The sequence below is a fragment of the Sminthopsis crassicaudata genome, chromosome 2 (genome assembly GCF_048593235.1).
Source record: "Sminthopsis crassicaudata isolate SCR6 chromosome 2, ASM4859323v1, whole genome shotgun sequence".
Lineage (NCBI taxonomy): Eukaryota > Metazoa > Chordata > Mammalia > Dasyuromorphia > Dasyuridae > Sminthopsis > Sminthopsis crassicaudata.
This window is the reverse complement of record NC_133618.1, coordinates 320,127,587-320,146,443: the sequence shown is the minus strand read 5'-3', so window position 1 is coordinate 320,146,443 and position 18,857 is coordinate 320,127,587. Positions and strand designations below refer to the sequence as shown.

Here is an 18,857-nt window from a genome sequence, read left to right as displayed (position 1 = left end):
TATCTTGCTGCACAAGAAAAATCGGATTTAGAAAGAAAGTAAAAATAATCTGAGAAGGAAAACAAGAATGCAAGCAGACAACAGAAAAAGTGGAAATGCTATCTTGTGGTCCACAACCATTTCCCATAGTTCTTTCACTGGGTGTAGTTGGTTCTCTTCATTACTGAACAGTAGGAACTGGTTTGGATCATCTCATTGGTTAAAATAGCCACTTCCATCAGAACTGATCATTATAGTCTTCTTGTTGCCATGTATAATGATCTCCTGGTTCTGCTCATTTCACTCAGCATCAGTTCATGTAAGTCTCTCCAGGCCTTTCTGAAATCATCCTGCTGGTCATTTCTTACAGAACAATAATATTCCATAACATTCATATACCACAATTTACCCAGCCATTCTCCAATGGATGGGCATCAATTCAGTTTCCAGTTTCTTGCTACTACAAAAAGAGCTGCCACAAACATTTTTTCACATGTGGGTCCCTTTTTCTCCTTTAAGAGCTCTCTGGGATGTAAGCCCAGTAGAAACACTGTTGGATCAAAGGGTATGCACAGTTTGACAATTTTTTGAGCATAGTTCCAAACTGCTCTCCAGAATGTTTAGATTCCTTCACAATTCCACCAGCAATGCATCAATGTCCCAGTTTTCCCACATCCCCTCCAACATTATCTTTTCCTGTCATCTTAGCCAATCTGAAAGGTGTGTAGTAATATCTGTGTTGTCTTAATTTGAATTTCTCAGATCAATAATGATTTGGAGCACTTTTTCATATGATTAGAAATAGTTTCAATTTCATCATCTGAAAATTGTCTGTTCATATCCAAAAAGGACATATTTTTACAAAAACGTTTATAGCAGCTCTTTTTGTGGTGATAAAGAATTGGAAGTTGAGGATATGTCCATCAATTTGGAGAATGGCTAAACACATTGTGGTATATGGTGGTTGTTTTTTTTCCATAAAGATCATGTTGTGAAAGAAAACATAGTCTATCTCTCCAAAAAACAAAACCAAAAACACCCCATAAAATTTTAAAAAATAATAAGGTTAAAAAAGTATGCTTCAATTTATATTCAGACATAATTTCTTCTTTGGGAATGGATAGCATTTTTCATAAGTCCTTCAGAGTTGTCTAGGATCATTGCATTTCTAAGTATAGTCAAGTCATTCACAGTTGATCATCTTAAAATATTGCTGTTACATATATTGGACTACTTACCCATCTAAGAGAGGGAGTGGGGAAAGGGAGGAGGGATTGGAGCACAAGGTTTTGCAAGAGTTAATGTCAAATATCCATGCATATGTTTTGAAAAATAAAAAGCTTTAATAAAAAAAAAAAAAGACAACAATATTGTTGTTACTTTATACTTAGTACATTTTACTTCACATGAGCTCATGGAAGCCTTTCTAGGATTTTCTAAGAACATCCTGCGCATCATTTCTTATAAAACAATAACATTCCATCATAATCACCTAGCACAATTTGTTCAGCCATTCCCCAATTGATGGGCACCTCCTCAATTTCCAGTTATTTGTCTCTAGAAAAGAACTGTCATAAATATTTTTGTACATGTAGATCCTTTTCATTGGTTTCTTTTTTTCCCCCTTTTCTTTTGGGATACAAACTGAGTGATGGTATTGCTAGGTCAAAGGGTATTCATGGCTTTATAATCCTTTATAGTTTAAAGCCCAATATGCCTTTGGTCAAGTTCCCAAATTGCTCTGTAGAATGCTTCAATCACTTCACAATTCCATCAACTGTTCATTAACGGCTCATTTTCCCCATATTCCTTCCAACATTTGTCATTTTCCTTTTCTGTCCCATTAGTCTAATAAGTATGAGGTAGTATCTCAGAATTATTTTAATTTGCATTTTTCCAAACAATAGAACATTTTTTTCACATGATTTTGATTGCTTTATCTGAAAACTTCTTATCTTTTGATTGTTTATCAATTGGGGAATGGCTCTTGTTTTTATAAATTTGACTCAGTTCCCTATATGTTTGAGAAATTAAGACTTTAATAGAGAAATCTACTACAAAATATTTTTGCAGTTATTATTGTATTTCCCCTATTTTCTTTCTCTCAACTTTCACCTTCTCCCTTCTCAAAATTGTTTTACTTTTGACTATTCCCTACCCTAATCTTTCCTCTCTTCTTATCTTCCTTCCTTCTTGTATCCCCTTCGTCTTTTTTTTTTTTTAATTAAAGGTTTTTATTTACCAAACATATGCAAATTTTTCAGTATTGACCCTTGCAAAAAAAGCCTTTTGTTCCAAATTATCCCTTCCTTCCTTCCACTTCCTCCCCTAGACTCAGGTAGTCCAATACATGTTAAATTTGTTAAAATACATGTTAAATCCAAAATATATATATATATATATATATATACATATTTATACAGTTATCTTGCTGCACAAGAAAAATCAGATCAAGAAGGAAGGAAAAAAACTGGGAAAGAAAACAAAATCTATGCAAACAGCTATAGAAAGAGTCAGAATGCTATGTTGTCGTCCACATTCAGTTTCCATGGTTCTCTGGGTGTAGATGGCTCTCTTCATCACTGAACAATTGAAATTGGTTTGAATCATCTCATTATTGAAGAGAATCATGTCTATCAGAATTGATCATCATATAATCTTGTTGCCTTGTATAATGATCTCCTGGTTCTGCTCATTTCACTTAGCATCAGTTCATACAAGTCTCTCCAGGCCTCTCTGAAATCATCCTGCTGGTCGTTTCTTACAGAACAATAATATTCCATAACATTCATATACCATAATTTATTCAGCCATTCTCCAATCAATGGGTGTCCACTCAGTTTTCAATTTCTTGCCACCACAAAAAGGGCTGCCACAAAACATTTTTGTACATGTGGGTCCCTTTCTCTCCTTTAAGATTTCTTTGGGATATAAACCCAGTAGAAACACTGTTGAGTCAAAGGATATGTATAGTTTGATAACTTTTTGCCTCTCCTACTTTTCTGCAGGGAAAGATATAAGATAAATTTCCATATCCAATTGACTGTGTATGTTATTCCCTCTGAGCCAATTCTGATGAGAGTTTTTTTAAATATTATCTCTTCATTTTCAGCTCATATCTATGCCGCCCCCTCTTTCTCTCCATACACACACACACACACACACACACACACACACACACACACACACACTCCTAACTGCCCTAATGAGAAAATTCTTATGAGTTACAAGTATTATTTTATGTAGTATGTGATTATAATGGAATATTACTGTTTTATAAGAAATGGTGAGCAAGATGATTTTCAGAAAAACCTGGAAAGACTGACATGCACTAACACAAATTGAAGTGAGTAGAACCAGGAGAACGTCATGCACAGTAACAATTTTATATGATGATCAGCTATGAATGACATAGCTGTTTTCAGCAATACTATTATCTAAGACAGTTTCAAAGGACTCCTGAGAAATGCTCTATATTTCCAGAGAAAAGACTGATAGCATCTGAATAAAGATGAAAGCATGTTCCTTCCCTCTCTCCCTCCTTCTTTCCTTCCTTCTTTTCTTCCTTCCTTCCACAAAATGACTATTATGCAATTATGCTTTACATGATTACACATATATAATTATTGTAGATGAGGTTACACATGTATATCTAATATATGCTGTCTCAGTGAAGGAGGGATAGAATTTGGAACTCAAAACATAAAAAATTCCTAAAAATTGTTTTTACATGTGATACAGGAAAAAATAAGTATATATTATTTATAAATATTATCTCATTTTATCTTCAATGACCCTAGAATGTAGGTGCTATTATTGTCCCTATTTTACAGATGAAGAAATTGAGGCAAACAGGCTAAATGATTTCCCTGGATCACACAACTAGTAAGTATCTGAGATTTTGACCTCAGATCTTCCTGATTCCATCCTTGTTTCATCTAACTGCCAGAGTCTCTTAGCATGGTGATCCTGAATTAATTACCCAAGTTCCCAGTTTCTGGATAGGAGAAAATGAGCCAAAATTGCTAAATTGCTATTAAAACTCTCTATAATTTGACCCCAAGTCTATTCAGAACTTTTAGATCTTCTTGAGAGTTGTGCTTTCTAGCTATCATGCAGACATATATGTTCATAATTTCATAATATCTGCCAACTTGAAAGGTAGGCAAAACTTTTCTCCAATTTTTCTTTTGTTTTGGTTATTTTTGGATGGGGAGTATTTTATTTTTATTGAAGTCTTTTATTGTTATGAACATTTCTGAATATATTCCTGTCTACTCCACCAGACTGCCCTATATAACAAAAATTTAAAAAGAGGGGGGAAAAAAAACCCAATGAATAATCATTCGTATCAGACAGTATATGCAATATTCCATACCCATAATTCCCTATCAATGCTATATGGAGAAAAAGGTGCACTTATTTTCTTTTGTGTGGGGGGGTAACCTTGGTCACTATATAGTAAGTACTTAGTGTTGTTTTATTGGTCTTTTTTTTACATTGTAATAACTGTATATATTCTTTTCCTGGTTCTACATATTTCATTCTGTATCAGTTCATGGAATTCATGTAATATAGTCCTATACTCCTTATGTTGTATTTTAGAATAGACATGCATTATTTTTATGTGCCAGAGTTTGTTTAGCTGTTCCCTTGGCACCTATTTTGCTTCCAAATTCTTACTGCCACAAAAATTCTTACTGCTTTGGATATTTTTGGTGTAGACTTGCAGCTGCATTTGCCCAGTATTTTACTTCTAGAAATCTTTTCTTTAGGTCAATATCACTCTACCATAACAAATTTTAGCTCTAGTGTTTGGTCTGCCTTCCCTGACAAGAATTAAATAATATTATTCCTTTTTCTCCAAGAATTTTTTTTCCCCACTTAAGTTTATCCCTTAATCACTTTTTATATCCTTGCGCTGAAGGAGCTATATTAACCATCTCATCTGGTAAGACAGAGGCATGGGTTTATGGCTTCTCATTTGTATTCTTTTAAACCATTTATTTTATTGGTGTAGGTCAAGGCTTAAACTTTTTGACTCTGGATATATAAGTATGTAAAGTAGACATATAAATCAAACTTTTACAGATAATAAATCATAAATAAATATATTTTCAAGTAATTTTAGCATTTAATTTTGTCATTTATTAAAGATGAAAGCAAATTTGCATACTAATAAGATGGATTTATTTTTTAAATTTTTCATGAAGAATTAAATCTTGGTGGAATATTTGATACCTTTTACTGTTGAAAATATTTTCACAACTCCCACATTCAGTCACATGATCCCATATGGGGTTGCAATCACAGTTTTAGAAGCTTTGGCCTAGGTAATGCCTGGTGAAGAAATCCTGTCTAGAGAGATTAGTGAAGAAAGAAAGTTTTCAAAGTTCCCAGCTTTCTTTCTCTGACTTGGTATATTCAATAGGCAGAGACATTTGAGTTAGTCTTTCTTATATCTTTAAATCTCCTTGATATCCTTGAACTCAGAGGGAGGAAGAGACAAAGGATTTCTTTATTTTTAAAAATTTCTCATTTTGAACTTGACAAACATCATTTCAGTGCCAAAGAACAAAAACATTTAAATGTTTTATTTATACTTTTTTTGGTATTTACAAATAAAATCTTTCTTTGTACAAGTATAGACATGAGAAACACATGCACACATTTGTGTTAATTAAAAAGCTATGCCTCTTTTTACATCTCTCTTCTGTCACCCATATATTAGAAGTTTCAAGTAAGACTGGTTTTTTTGGAATCTTGATTGGTTATTGTATTGGTCAGGATTCCTAAGGTTTTCATAGTTTTTTTTTTTTTATTTACAGTATTGTAATTGTAGAAATTCTGAAGTTTTTCTGAATTGTTCTTGTCATTTTTACTATAATTTGTGTAGCCATTTTCAATTGATGGATACCTACTATGTCTCCTCTTTCTTTGCCACAAAGAAAATTGCTACTATAGAGATTTTTGTGCATATGAATCATTTCTGTCAGATCTCTCTTGCTTGCATGTTTTTGGAGAATTTATGCCTATCATTGGTATTACTGGGTTAATTCATTTTAAGCATACTCCCAAATTGCTTTCTAGGACGACTATGACAAATATAGCTTTATAAAGATAGATAGATAGATAGATAGATAGATAGATAGATAGATAGATAGGTAGATAGATAGGTAGATAGATAGATAGATATGCACAATGCTTTAAAATGCTTGTCATTCGAAATCCCTTTCAATAATTTTTGTTTTCCTTATTCATCTTTGCTAATCTTATAAGAGGGAACTCCTCAGAATTGTTTGAATTTAAATTTCTATTATTAGAAGTAATTTGGAAAACTTTTTTATTTTGTTGGTAATAGTGTACTTTCTTTTGAGAAGTGCCCCCTTTTATTCTTTAGTCATTTTTGTAGTGGGATATGGTTCCTTTTATTTTTTTAAAACAGGATTTTATTTTTTCCCATTATATATAAAGATAATTTTTAACATTCATTTTTTATAAAATTTTGAGTTCCAAATTTTCTTCCTTCCTCCTTTTTCTCCACCTTCCCTAAAATAGTAAGCAATTTGATATAGATCATATTTGTGTAGTCAAGTGAAATGTATTGTATGCAAAGTAATAGCAATGTTCTGGGATGATTAGTTGCAAATGACTTTGCTATTCTCAGGAGTACAATGATCCATGACTACTCTGAAGGACTTATGATGAAAAATCCTATCTCTACCCAGAGAAGGAACTGATTGTGTCTAAATACAGATTGAAGCATTCTTTCTCTTCTATCTCTCTCTTTTTTAGACTCTATTCATCTTGAGGATTTTTATGTTCAGTAGAATGGGAGATCTATGTTTTCTTTCACAACATGACTTTTATGGAACTGTTTGCATAATTTCATATATGGTTTCTTAATTGTGGGGAGGGATAAAGGAGAATCTAGAACTCAAAAAATTTTAAAGGAAATGGAAAAAATGTTGTTTTAAATATAACTGGGAAGAAATATTTTTAAAATGAATAAAATATAGAAAGGAAAAAAGTATATATGTGCAATCATATAAAATATGTACATAGTCATGTTGTGAAAGAAGAAACAGTTTGATTTGCAAAAGGAAAAAAAAAATCAAGAAATAAATAAAGAAAATGAAAATAGTATGCCTCAGTCTTCACTGAGATTCGATCAGTTCTATTTCTGTATGTGAATAACATTTTCCATCATGAGTGTTTTGAAATTCTCGTTGATCATTGTATTGCTTAGAAGAGCTAAGTCATCATAATTATCAAATAGTGTTGTGGCTATTCTGTTATTATTACATTCATGTATTCTATTACATTCATATTTTACAACTTGTTCAGACATTCCACAATTGATGGACATCCTCTCACTTTCTAATTCCTTGCTACCACAGAAGGAGCTGTTCTGAATATATCTGTATAAATATGTTCTTTCCTTTTTTTTTTTTTTTTTTTTTTTTAAATGACCTCTTTGGTTACAAACTGGCAGTGGTATTACTGGATCAAAGGGTATGGACCTTTTATTGCCCTTTGAGCATAATTCTAAATTATTCTTCAAAATAGTTGGATCAGTTCACAACTCTCCCAACGATGCATTTTTTTTTTCTAATTTTCTCATATTCTCGCTAACATTTATTATTTCCCTTTTCTGTCATATTCCAGTCTGATAAATGTGAAGCAGTACCTCAAAGTTGCTTTAATTTTTATTTCTCTAACAGTGATTTTATGTATTTCTGTCTCCTTACTAGAATTCTTTTTAAAATTTCATTAGTGAAATTGATCCGTAGTTTTCTTTCTCTGTTATGTTTTTTTCTGGTTTACTCTAGCCCCATATTTGTGTCATAAAAGAGATTTGGTAGGATGACTTCTTTGCCTATTTTCCCAAGTAGTTCATATAGTATTGAAATTAATTGTTCTTTAAATGTTTGATAGAATTCAGTTGTAAATTCACCTGACGCTGGAATTTTTTTCTTAGGAAGTTCATTGATGGTTTGTTCTTCTTCTGTTAATCTGAGCAATTTAATTATTTTTGTAAATATCCATTTTTACTTAGCCTGTCAGATTCAAATACCTGCAAAGTTAGTTTTCAACGTACATCTTGTAAAACCTTCTGTTCCAATATTTTGTTCTTCCCATCTACCTCCTTCCCCAAACAGCAAGCAATCCAATATAAGTAAACTTGTGTAATTCTTCTAAACACATTTCCATACTTGTCATGCATGCAAGAAATATCAGTTCAAAAGGTGAAAGGAAAAAAAAACAAGCAAACAACAAAAAATTGGTGAAAATACTAATTTTATATATATCTTAAATTTCAAATCTTTGCCAGAGATGTTTGCTGTGAAGATTTGTTGTCTTCAGATAAATGTTTTCATTCTATTTTAAACTTAATGATTCTGTTTATATAAGAATTTCAATTTTATATACTCCATAGCAGGGGTTCTCAAACTATGGTCCGCGGGCCAGATGCAGCCTGCTGAGGACATTTATGCAGCCCGCCAGATTATGGCAAATAGGCTGAGGGGCATAGACAGAATGTGTGCTTTTGTTTTTATTATAGCCCCGCCCTCCAACAGTCTGAGGGACAGTGAACTGGCCCCTTATTTTAAAAGTTTGAGACCACTGCTCTATAGTATTCATTTTGATCAAGAACTCTTTCACTATTCATTATTGCTTCTTTAATATATCTATGTCATGTATTCATTTGGAACACCTTCCAGTAATATAGTATGAAATGTTGGTTTAAACCAGTAGTTCTTAACATTTTTATGCTATAGACCCTTTGGCAGTTTTGTGAAGTTTATGGACCTCTTCTCAGAATAATGTTTTTAAGTGCATAAAATAAAATATATAGCATTAGCCAGGCAACCTATTATATTAAATACATTTTAAAAATTTATAGGAAGTCAAGAACTGCTTATCTAAACCTAACTTATGACAGGTGTTTTCCAGTTTTTGTCATTTAAAATGTTTTTTTTTATTTTTTTTTCAAAATTATATGTAAAAACAACTTTTAGAATTTTTTTTAAGATTTCTGAGTTCCAAATTCTCTCTTTCCCCCCTCTCTTCTTTCCCTCTCCTTGAGATGATAAGCAATTGTATATAGATTATGTGTAATCATGTGTAACATGTAATCATGAAAAACATATATCCATATTAGTCATATTGTGAACCCCCCCCCTCAAAAAAATTAATAAGTAAAAAATAGTGTGCTCTCATCTCCATTGAGATTCCATCAATTCATTCTTTGGAAGTAGATAGCATTTTTTTTCATCATGAGTCATTTGGAATTGTCTTAGATGATTGTATAGTGGAGAATTGCTAAGCTAATTCACAATTCATCTTCATATAGTATGTATACAATGTTCTCATTCTGCTAACTTAACTTTGTATCATTTCATGTAAGTCCAGGTTTTTCTGAAATCATCTTGCTCACATTTCTTATCGCATAGTAGTATCCATTACATTCATATACCACAGTTTGTTTAGACATTCCCTAATTGATTAGTATCCCCTCATTGTCCAATTGTTTGCCACAACAAAAGATGTTATAAGTATTTTTGTACAAATATGTCCTTTTCCCTTTTTTAATTGCTTTTTTAATAGACTAACAGTGCTATTGCTGAATCAAAGGGTAGTCATTTAGCTAAGTTCCAAATTGTCCTCCAGAATAGTTAGATTAGTTCACAACACCAGCAATGCAATGATGTCCAAATTTTTGGATATCTTTTCCAACATTTGTCATTTTCCTTTTCTGTCCTAATTAACCAAATCAAGAAGTATAAGGTAGTCTTGTCTTGCCTTGTTTTAATTTGCATTTTTCTAGTCAATTATCAGCAGTTTTTTCATATGGTTACCAATAGTTTTGATTTCTTTGAATACTGCCTATTCATATATTTTGATATCCCTGTATCAATTGGAGAATGACTTATAATCTCATCTGTTTGACTCAATTATCTACATATTTGAGAAATGAGACCTTTATCAGAGAAACTTTGCTGTAAAAACTATTTCTTTCATGCTTTTATATATCATATAATTTACCTCATCCTGCCTCTCCCTTCCTTTTTTCCTAGCAGGTAGCTCCCTTTTCCTCACTCCTTAGTTTTATATTTTTTGAAATCTTCCCATTATATTCAAGTCACATCTATGCCTCCTATGTTTGTACTGCTTCTAATTGCCCTAATAATAATAATAATAATAATAATGAAATGACAAGTATCATGTTCCTGTAGGAATATAAAAAGTTTAGCCTTTTAAAATCCTAACTCCCTTATGATTTCTCTTTCATAGAGGACTTTGGGGACTGAATATGGATCTCAACAGTGTGTTTTCACCTTTTTTCTTGTTATTTGTTTCTTTTTTTTCCTTTCTCATTTTTTTCTTTTTTGATCCAAATTTTCTTGTGCAGCATGGTAGGTATGGAAGTATGTTGAGAAAAATTGTATATGTTTAACCTGTATTTAACCTGTATTGCATGCTATGTAGGAAAGGGAGAATTAGGAGGAAGAAGAGAGAAAAATTTGGAGCACAGGGTTTTGCAGGAGTCAATGTTGAAGACTATCTTTGCATGTGTTTTAAAAATAAAAAGCTAGGAGGCAGCTAGGTGGCGCAGTGGATAGAGCACCAGCCCTAATTCAGGAGGACCCAAGTTCAAATCTGGTCTCAGACACTTAACACATCCTAGCTGTGTGACCCTGGGCAAGTCACTTAACCCTAGCCTCAGGAAAAATAACTAACTAACTAACTAACTACATACATACATACATACATACATACATACATACATAGATAAATAAATAAATAAATGGCTATTATTAAAAAAATTAAATAGTGAAAAAATGATTTCTCTTTCATGTTTATATTTTTATGCTTCTGTTGAATCTAGTATGTGAAAGTCACATTTTCACTTCATCTCTGATCTTTTCATCAGAAATGCTTGAAAATCCTTTTTTTTCCCAACCCATTTTCTTGATTTTTAATTTTTTAAAGTTAAGCTCTGCTCCTTGGGTGGAATGAATACTGTCTTAAATTTCAGGTTGTTTTCAGTCCTCAGGTATTTCAATTCTTCTAAGATGCTGTGATCTGAGGAGAAGTTTGGTGGTCACTGTTCTTCTGACCTATGCTCTGGTTTGTGGGTGACCACAAGAATTCTTTTCCACCATGAAAATGTGAACAAGGTCTTTTGTCTCTGCTATTGCTCCTTTTTACCTTAAGACTGTAATACAGACCTGTAATGTCTAATGCAACAGAATCTTATACCCAGTACCAGAAACAGGTTGTACTCTCTTTTGACCACTTGTCTGACCCACTTATTATCTGTGGGCTGAAAGCAAAGCAGAAGCTGATACACTGCTCACCTCCAAATCGAGTTGCTCACTTGATGGGATGTGACTTGTGTTGCACTGAACTCCACTCTTACTGTAGTGAGACAGAGCTTTGCCGCCAACTTTCCAAGTATTCTTTTACTGGAAAATTGTTTTATCCTCATCTTTTGTTGGCTTTCCTACTCCAAAGTTTGTTTTGAGGCATTATTATAAAGTTGTTGGAGGAGAATTTTGGAGAGTTCTAGTGAGTCCTTGTCTTTACTCTGTCATCTTAGTTCTGGACCCTCTTTTCAACTTGTAAATTTCTTACCTTTTTAAAAAATTCAGTGTTCTCACTATCTTACTATCTTTTCCTTTTTTGTTATCTTTAAACTAGAAGTGGAATTTCTCTAAAACTTCCTGTGGTTCTCAAATTGCTTTAAATGCTGAGGCTTAAATTAGTATTCTATCAATAATTTTAATCATGTTAATTGTATATTGCTCTTTTATTTTGTTGTTAATTTTTTAATATTTATGTTTTTATAAATTAGGTGCTGCTTTGAAAGTTTTTCAAAGGACCAAGAGTTATGATAGCCTTTTATCTGCCTTAATTGGTGCTGGAATTCGAATTCTTTTCAGCTCCTGCCAGAAAGAAACTGCAGAATTGATTAAAGAATTGGCTTTAGTAGAACAGAGAAAGAATGCTGGTATTCGTGTTCCCATAGCTGTGAAAGATAACAAACGTGACATGTTCCAGTTCTATCTAAGTATTCCCAATATAAGCTATGTAACAGCTCTTAATATGTGTTACCATTTTTCATCCTTGAAAAAGATGACTAACAGGTATGTTTTCTATATTACTTTGACTTTTTATTGTCCAGTGATTATTTAAAGCATTCTCTAAATAATTATTATTTAAGATAAAAATTTCAGATATCTAGCTATAATATTCTTATTACTTTATAACACAGAAATTATGGCAATTAAAATAGTTTAGCAATCGTTGTGATTTTGTAGAAAGGGCACTAGGCTAGGAAAGTAATTAAATGATCAAGCTGCCTTCCAACTCAAAAGTTCAATGATTCTAAATTGTTAGTACTTACTAACCGTTACGGGTAAAAATAAAGGTAAATTGAGAGACAGTGGTCTGAGCATGATCAATTTACAGTTACCTAATAAATTGGTTCAATAAAGTTTTTCTCAGTTATCAAATACTACAATGTAGGGCTTTTCCATTTCTAACTCATTTTCCAGATGAGGAACTGTGGTAAACAGGATCACAAAGTTAGTAAGTGTTTGAGGTAGTTTTGTATAAACTCATATAGTTTTGTAAAGTACAAGAATTAAGAACTCATTTGGGTAGTTGGGAAAAACAATGCAATTGGTTACAAGATTGGCAGTGTCATGGGAATAAGGACAATATGATTGATTACATCAAGAAAAGGTGGGGGTGGGGTTTTTGTCTAAGACCCATTTGCAGCTAGTAAACACTCCTCTCTATCATAGAGGAATACATGATTGATTTATGGGATAATCGATATATGTGTATGTATGTATTATGTGTACATATCAACCCCTGATTTATTATATTTTGAATTTCTGAAGTATAAATGCTCATACTGAAATTTTAACTATGGATTCTTATGAACTTGTCTGAATTGGATCCAGCACTTCTCTAGAAGGAAGGAAGGAAGGAAGGAAGGAAGGAAGGAAGGAAGGAAGGAAGGAAGGAAGGAAGGAAGGAAGGAAGGAAGGAAGGAAGGAAGGAAGGAAGGAAGGAAGGAAGGGAGGGAGGGAGGGAGGGAGGGAGGGAGGGAGGGAGGGAGGGAGAGAGGGAGGGAGGAAGGAAGAGAGGGAGGGAGGGAGGGAGGGAGAGAGGGAGAGAGGGAGGGAGGGAGGGAAGGGAGGGGAAGGGAGGGGAGAAGAGGGAGGGAGGGAGGGAGAGAAGGAGGGAGGGAGGGAGGAAGGAAGGACAAAATCACCAAATGTCTTGATATTTTCCCAGAAGCTGAAGGTGTGGTAGTTAAGTTTTCTTCCATTAATTATAACTTTAACTCAGGGGGAAAAATAAATTCCTGAGCTCAGCTTTAAGCAGATATAGACCCAATCATAAAAATCAATAACATTGTAAAATCAATATAGTAGAAGTCTATACAGTAGAAACTGAAGGGACTATTAATTTTTAATGGAAAATCAATAAAGATCTCAAAAATAACTTTGATTAGTCAATCTGGAAATTTGTTCTGGGATTATAGGGAACAGAGATATAGGTATATCCATTTCTATTCTTAGTAATTACATTCATAACACCTTATCCAACGGAACAACGGTAATATATACATTTAAAAAAATCTAATGGAACTTGGAGCAACATGCTAAATTATTGATTATATAAGTGGCTCTGGAATCAGGACCTGGATTTAGGTCCCAGCAGAACAAGTACAGATTTGTATTGGTAGAGCAAGTTTTCTCACTGATAAAAAGAAAAACGTATTTTGTCTTGCTGCCATTTCCTTAACTTCTAGTCTTGTTCTTGTTCTTGGAAATAAAGTCATACATAACCTCAATACAGAAAATCAAACAAACTTAGATTCAGAGGCAAGACAAACATAGTGCTTTGGACCAACAAATTTTTATGATGAGAAATGACTGATGCCTTACTAGAGGTCCAAGATTAAAAATATATATATATATATATTATGCTTTTATGAGCACACTAGTTATATAGGTGTCAGGAACACATTTAAGTTGATACTGTTTCTTTGGGGTTAATAGCACTACCTTCTCAACTCACTAATCACATGGATTTTGCTTTTATCAAAGCTCTCCCTCTTAACAGAATGAGGAAGAGGCAGAGCCTGATTGAATTAAAAGAGACCATTTAACATGCTAAAATGAATTTGTTTAGTTATTATTTTAGACACACTCTTTCCTTTTTTCTTGATACATCAAATATATAAAATATTTAGGATAGTGACCTCCAAAGTGAGATGCACAGGATGATTCATGGGGGTAGAAAAATAAAAATATTACTGATATTTTTAAGCAAAACAATAAAAAATATGTTAATTTTTAATATTACTTAGTACATAAGCAACAGCATAGTGAAGTGACTAGAGAACTAATCTTGCAGTCATAAAGGTTTGAGTTCAGCACTTTTCTGATTTTGTGAGTCAGGTCAATAAAAGAGAACAATAAATAACAGAGCTGATAATTTTACTCTTTTTCTACATTGTTAGATAAAAACAATAATATCATGAAATCTGACAAGAATTTGACCAAAAGCATCCAAAATTAACTAGAATATTACTTTAAGTATAAATTTATGTGCATTTTTGTTAATGAAGAATTTTGTCCTAAGTATATTCTATGTTTTTGAGGTACTAGCTAATGGTTGTATGCAGCCTTCCTGACTAGCAAGACAATTAAAAATTAAGCTTTTTTTTTTTTTTGGTCTAAAGTGATACCATGTAATATTCTAATATCTTCAAATTAAAACAAAATTTTAGGATCTATTTTTTAAAATCTCAATGTAGAAATTCAGTGTGTTTTCAGTCCATTTGCTAAAAATGTAAAAATGCAATAACTAATATACTATCAGGGAAGATGAAACTAGACTATCCAAATTTCAGCAGAAAATCTCTAAATAAATTAATGGATCAGATTTCAAAATGGATGTTATAATTTAGTAAATGCAGTCAGGCAAAACTTATTCCATTTAGATCTACTTATTTTTGTGAGCTATCTTTTTTAGCTCTCAGCCATTAAAACCGAGTTTTGAAATAAGCTAAACTGAACTAAAGCCATATCTTTGAATCTCTTTATCACAAAATATTAAATCAAGATTCTTTTAAAAATGATATCTATTCATATTACCCCCACTAAAAAGAATTAGTTTTTATTTTTAAAACATTGCTTATTTCATTTATATCTTATTTTTAGAATTTTTTGTTTGTTTTATAATTTAAAAATATTAGTATAGTATTACAAAATTTACAATTAAGTATATTAGAACACAATTTCTTTAAAGAATTTTGTGACTGTATTATTTCTGGGAAGGAGATAAGTATATTAAATACTGTCCCCAAAAAATCCTTTTGTAAACATTGCTTTTTTATATAATTTATTTTTCAGCTCAATTGAAGAAATCTCTCTGAATGCACAAGTAAGTCATCAGAAAGCTGAGGAGATCTTTCATTATATTCACTATATCTTTGATACACAGATGTTACCAGATATTAAAAATGGCAGACTGAAATAATATATATCATAGCAAACAACTTAGGATGGAGTCATCAAATATACAAAAAGAAAAAGAATTCCTACAAATAAATATGTTTACATAATAATTTTCCATTTTATAGAATGAATTGTGTAAATAAGAAAATATTTCTCTTTTAAGCTAAGTATATGTATATATGTTATCCCTGGGTATTTTTTTTTAAGCACTCATAAGCACTTAATTTGCCTAAACTATTAAAAGTTAGGAATTTTTTGTGAGTAAGAAGAATGAAATACAGGTTGCTCTAGTATGTAGGAAACAAGAGAATTATAATAAAATTTCTCAAAAATGAAAGGATTATCACTATCAGCTATTATCATGAATGAGTAATTGTTCCTCCAATTCCTATACCCTTGCCAGGGATAATTATAATTGTAAAATTCAACAATTTGACAATTAACTAAAGATTTTTGTAAATAATGTAAAATAAACTTACTGTAAAAGTTCTCAATGCACCTAATTAAAACCAAATTTCCGTTCTTTTTTGTTGTTCTGTTGATACTTTTTAAAAGTCATTAGGCCTTTTTGTAATGATTTTCTCGCCTCCTTCTTAAAACAAGACTACATAGATATACAGGATAATAGCAATTTTAAGTGTGCCTGCCAAAGTGATATCCCTAAATCAAAGATCTATCTGACCATGTTACTCTTATACTCAGTAAACACAAGTAGCTTCCTATTGCTTCTAGCATTAAATACAAACTCCTTTATGTGGCATTGAAAATCCTTTTCAACCTGGCTCCAGTTTACTTATCCAGACTGATAAAACTGTCAACATTGAATAGTTGGGAGATAAGGAATTCCTGGTAGCACTGGTGGCAATGTTCCCAGAACAGCAGTGACTTATAGTGTCTATAATGGGAATTGAGATACACAACGAGGACAAGTTAGCATAGTGAAGAAAGGTAGCTTCAGTATGGCAAGAGCACTGACCCTTAGAACTCAGCAGACATCTTAAAGAGAACTTCATGAGGACTCAATGAAAGAAAAGGACTTTCAGTAACCAGATCAGTGAACTTACCTTTCAAATTTAAGCTCATTCTTCTCAGGGATCTTATATGTCCAAGAGGATGAATGCAAATCTGGTTTTTTTCAAAGGATGTTTCTGAAACAAATATCCTTGCAATGTATTAATAACCTTTCCAAAACCTAAATTAATCTGGAAGCTAAATGATGTCACTTTACTTCTGGCTCAGTTTCCCCAAATGTAAAGTGCAAAGTACATGATGTGGCAGAATTAGAAAGGTGAATACACTTAGCAAAACAGCATTATTTATATTTGTACAAGGCCACAGATAATCTTCCCTCATTTTTTGCAGGAAACAAACCCACAGAACTGAAGTGATTTTCTGTTGTCAAGTTGTTTTAGTGACAGATCTGGGATAAGTGCTTTAGTCTTCTGGCTCAATCCAAAGGCTAGTAGTTTTATAGTTAAAGGACCCAGTTCAAAACCTAAGTAAGCTATTTACTACCCATATCACATGGGTAAGTGAATCTTATCCTCAATTTCCTCATCTGTATTTGATTCACACTCACTGGAATGACTTAGCTACTATGTCCCCTTTGGTATCCATGAGTAGTCCTGAGAGGTTGAGAGTTGTTTTTCTAATATCATAGAGTTTATAAGTGTTATGCCCTGAATAAAATTATTTTAGGCTCCCCTCCCCTTTTCCTTTCCATTAGGACTGGGATAATTGGGTTAGGATAAACCTTGAAGCTCTGGCTACTTTACATTCCATTGTATCACAAAATCCTGGTGCATTATCTTGATCCCATCCTTGCTAGGATAATTTCCCTCTCCCACCCCCCACCCCCCATCCCTATTCCCTTATGAGTATTGCCCTTCTTATCTTAACCCTTATTCTGTAAGGATTAAGTTATGGTCCTCTCCTGGAGTTATGGCCTGTCCAACCACTACGTCCTCGTCCCCTGCCCCCTTATCTGCCTTTTAAGATTGTATACTCAAGTTATGTATCCTGTTTAGCTAAAACCCTATAAAAGGTCCCTGCCTCAGTTCCTTAGGGCCGAATGATTTTTGAACATGAGTTCCATTTGATCAACTAGTCTAAACTCTCCACATTAAAAAGATTAAAAGCCTTGACTTGCCTCAGTTTCTCTGGTATTACATAAGCACCTTCTTGGTGTGGTTCTAGCCTCCTTATCAATTGAGTATCACTTTAGTCAGCCAGAGTTTAAGGATAATTTTTTTTTATTTCAATTTTTTTATTAAAGCTTTTTATTTTTCAAAACATATGTGTGGACAATTCTTCAACAATAGCCCTTGCAAAACATTGTGTTCCAATTTTCCCCCCTTTTCCCCACACTCTTCCCTTAGATGGCAAGTAGTCCAATACATGTTAAACATGCTAGAAATATGTTAAGTTCAATATATGCATACATATTGTTGTTGGTTTTTTCTTTTTTTTCTGAGGCTGGGGTTAAGTGACTTGCCCAGAGTCACACAGCTAGGAAGTGTTAAGTGTCTGAGGCCAGATTTGAATTCAGGGCTGGTGCTCTATCCACTGCGCCACCTAGCTGACCCTTACATATTGTTTTTTAATAAAGATTTTTATTTCAAAACATATGCATGGATAATTTGACAACATTGACCCTTGCATAGCCTTGTGTCTCAGATTTTCTCCTCCTTTCCCTTATCCTTTCCCCTAGATGGCAAGCAATTCAGTATATGTTAAACATGTTAAAATATATGTTAAATCCAGTATGTATAAACATATTTATATAATTCTCTTGCTGCACAAGAGAAATCAGTTCAAAAAAAGAAAACAAAATGCAAGTGAACAACAAAAAGAGTAAGAATGTTAGTTATGCTGTGATCCACCTTCAGTTCCCATAGTTCTGTTTCTGGGTGTAGATAGTGAAGATGGCTCTCTTCATTGTAAAATCATTGGAATTGGCAAATATCTCATTGTTGGAAAGAGTCATGTTCATCAGAATTGATCTTTGTATAATATTGGTGTTGCTGTGTACAATGATCTCCTGGTTCTACTCATTTTGAAGCGGGAGTGAAACTGTTCCTTTTACTGTGTTCCTGTTTCCTTCAAAATTATCACTCTTGAGATTGTGTCCCCTTTTTTGATCTGAGAAATCAGGATCTCCCAGGCTCCAAGGAGTCTAGAGACTGGGCCCATCCTCCCAGGATGAGAGAAGTAATACTATTCAGAGGCAAATCAACTCCCATTGATCTTTTTGAAATTTTAAATTCATTCAATTGAGAATCCTAGTTTAATCAGCTCAAGCTGTCCCAGCTCCCCACAAGATGCCCA

General features: G+C 32.9%; 1 protein-coding gene across 2 annotated transcripts in view; it reads left to right on the top strand.

The window, feature by feature from the left end:
* The window catches only part of FANCM (FA complementation group M), a 93,570-nt gene extending 77,963 nt beyond the window's left edge, over positions 1 to 15,607 (top strand). Inside the window, exons 22-23 of one of the 2 annotated variants that reach the window (XM_074290167.1) lie at positions 11,843 to 12,134; positions 15,426 to 15,607. In XM_074290167.1, coding sequence (XP_074146268.1) covers positions 11,843 to 12,134; positions 15,426 to 15,552 — 419 coding nt within the window. In that variant the 3' untranslated portion in view covers positions 15,553 to 15,607. Of the gene's footprint in view, positions 1 to 3,812; positions 3,865 to 11,842; positions 12,135 to 15,425 lie in introns of those variants that run through there. The other variant, XM_074290168.1, reaches the window with a different exon arrangement.
* Positions 15,608 to 18,857: the final 3,250 nt, after the last annotated feature.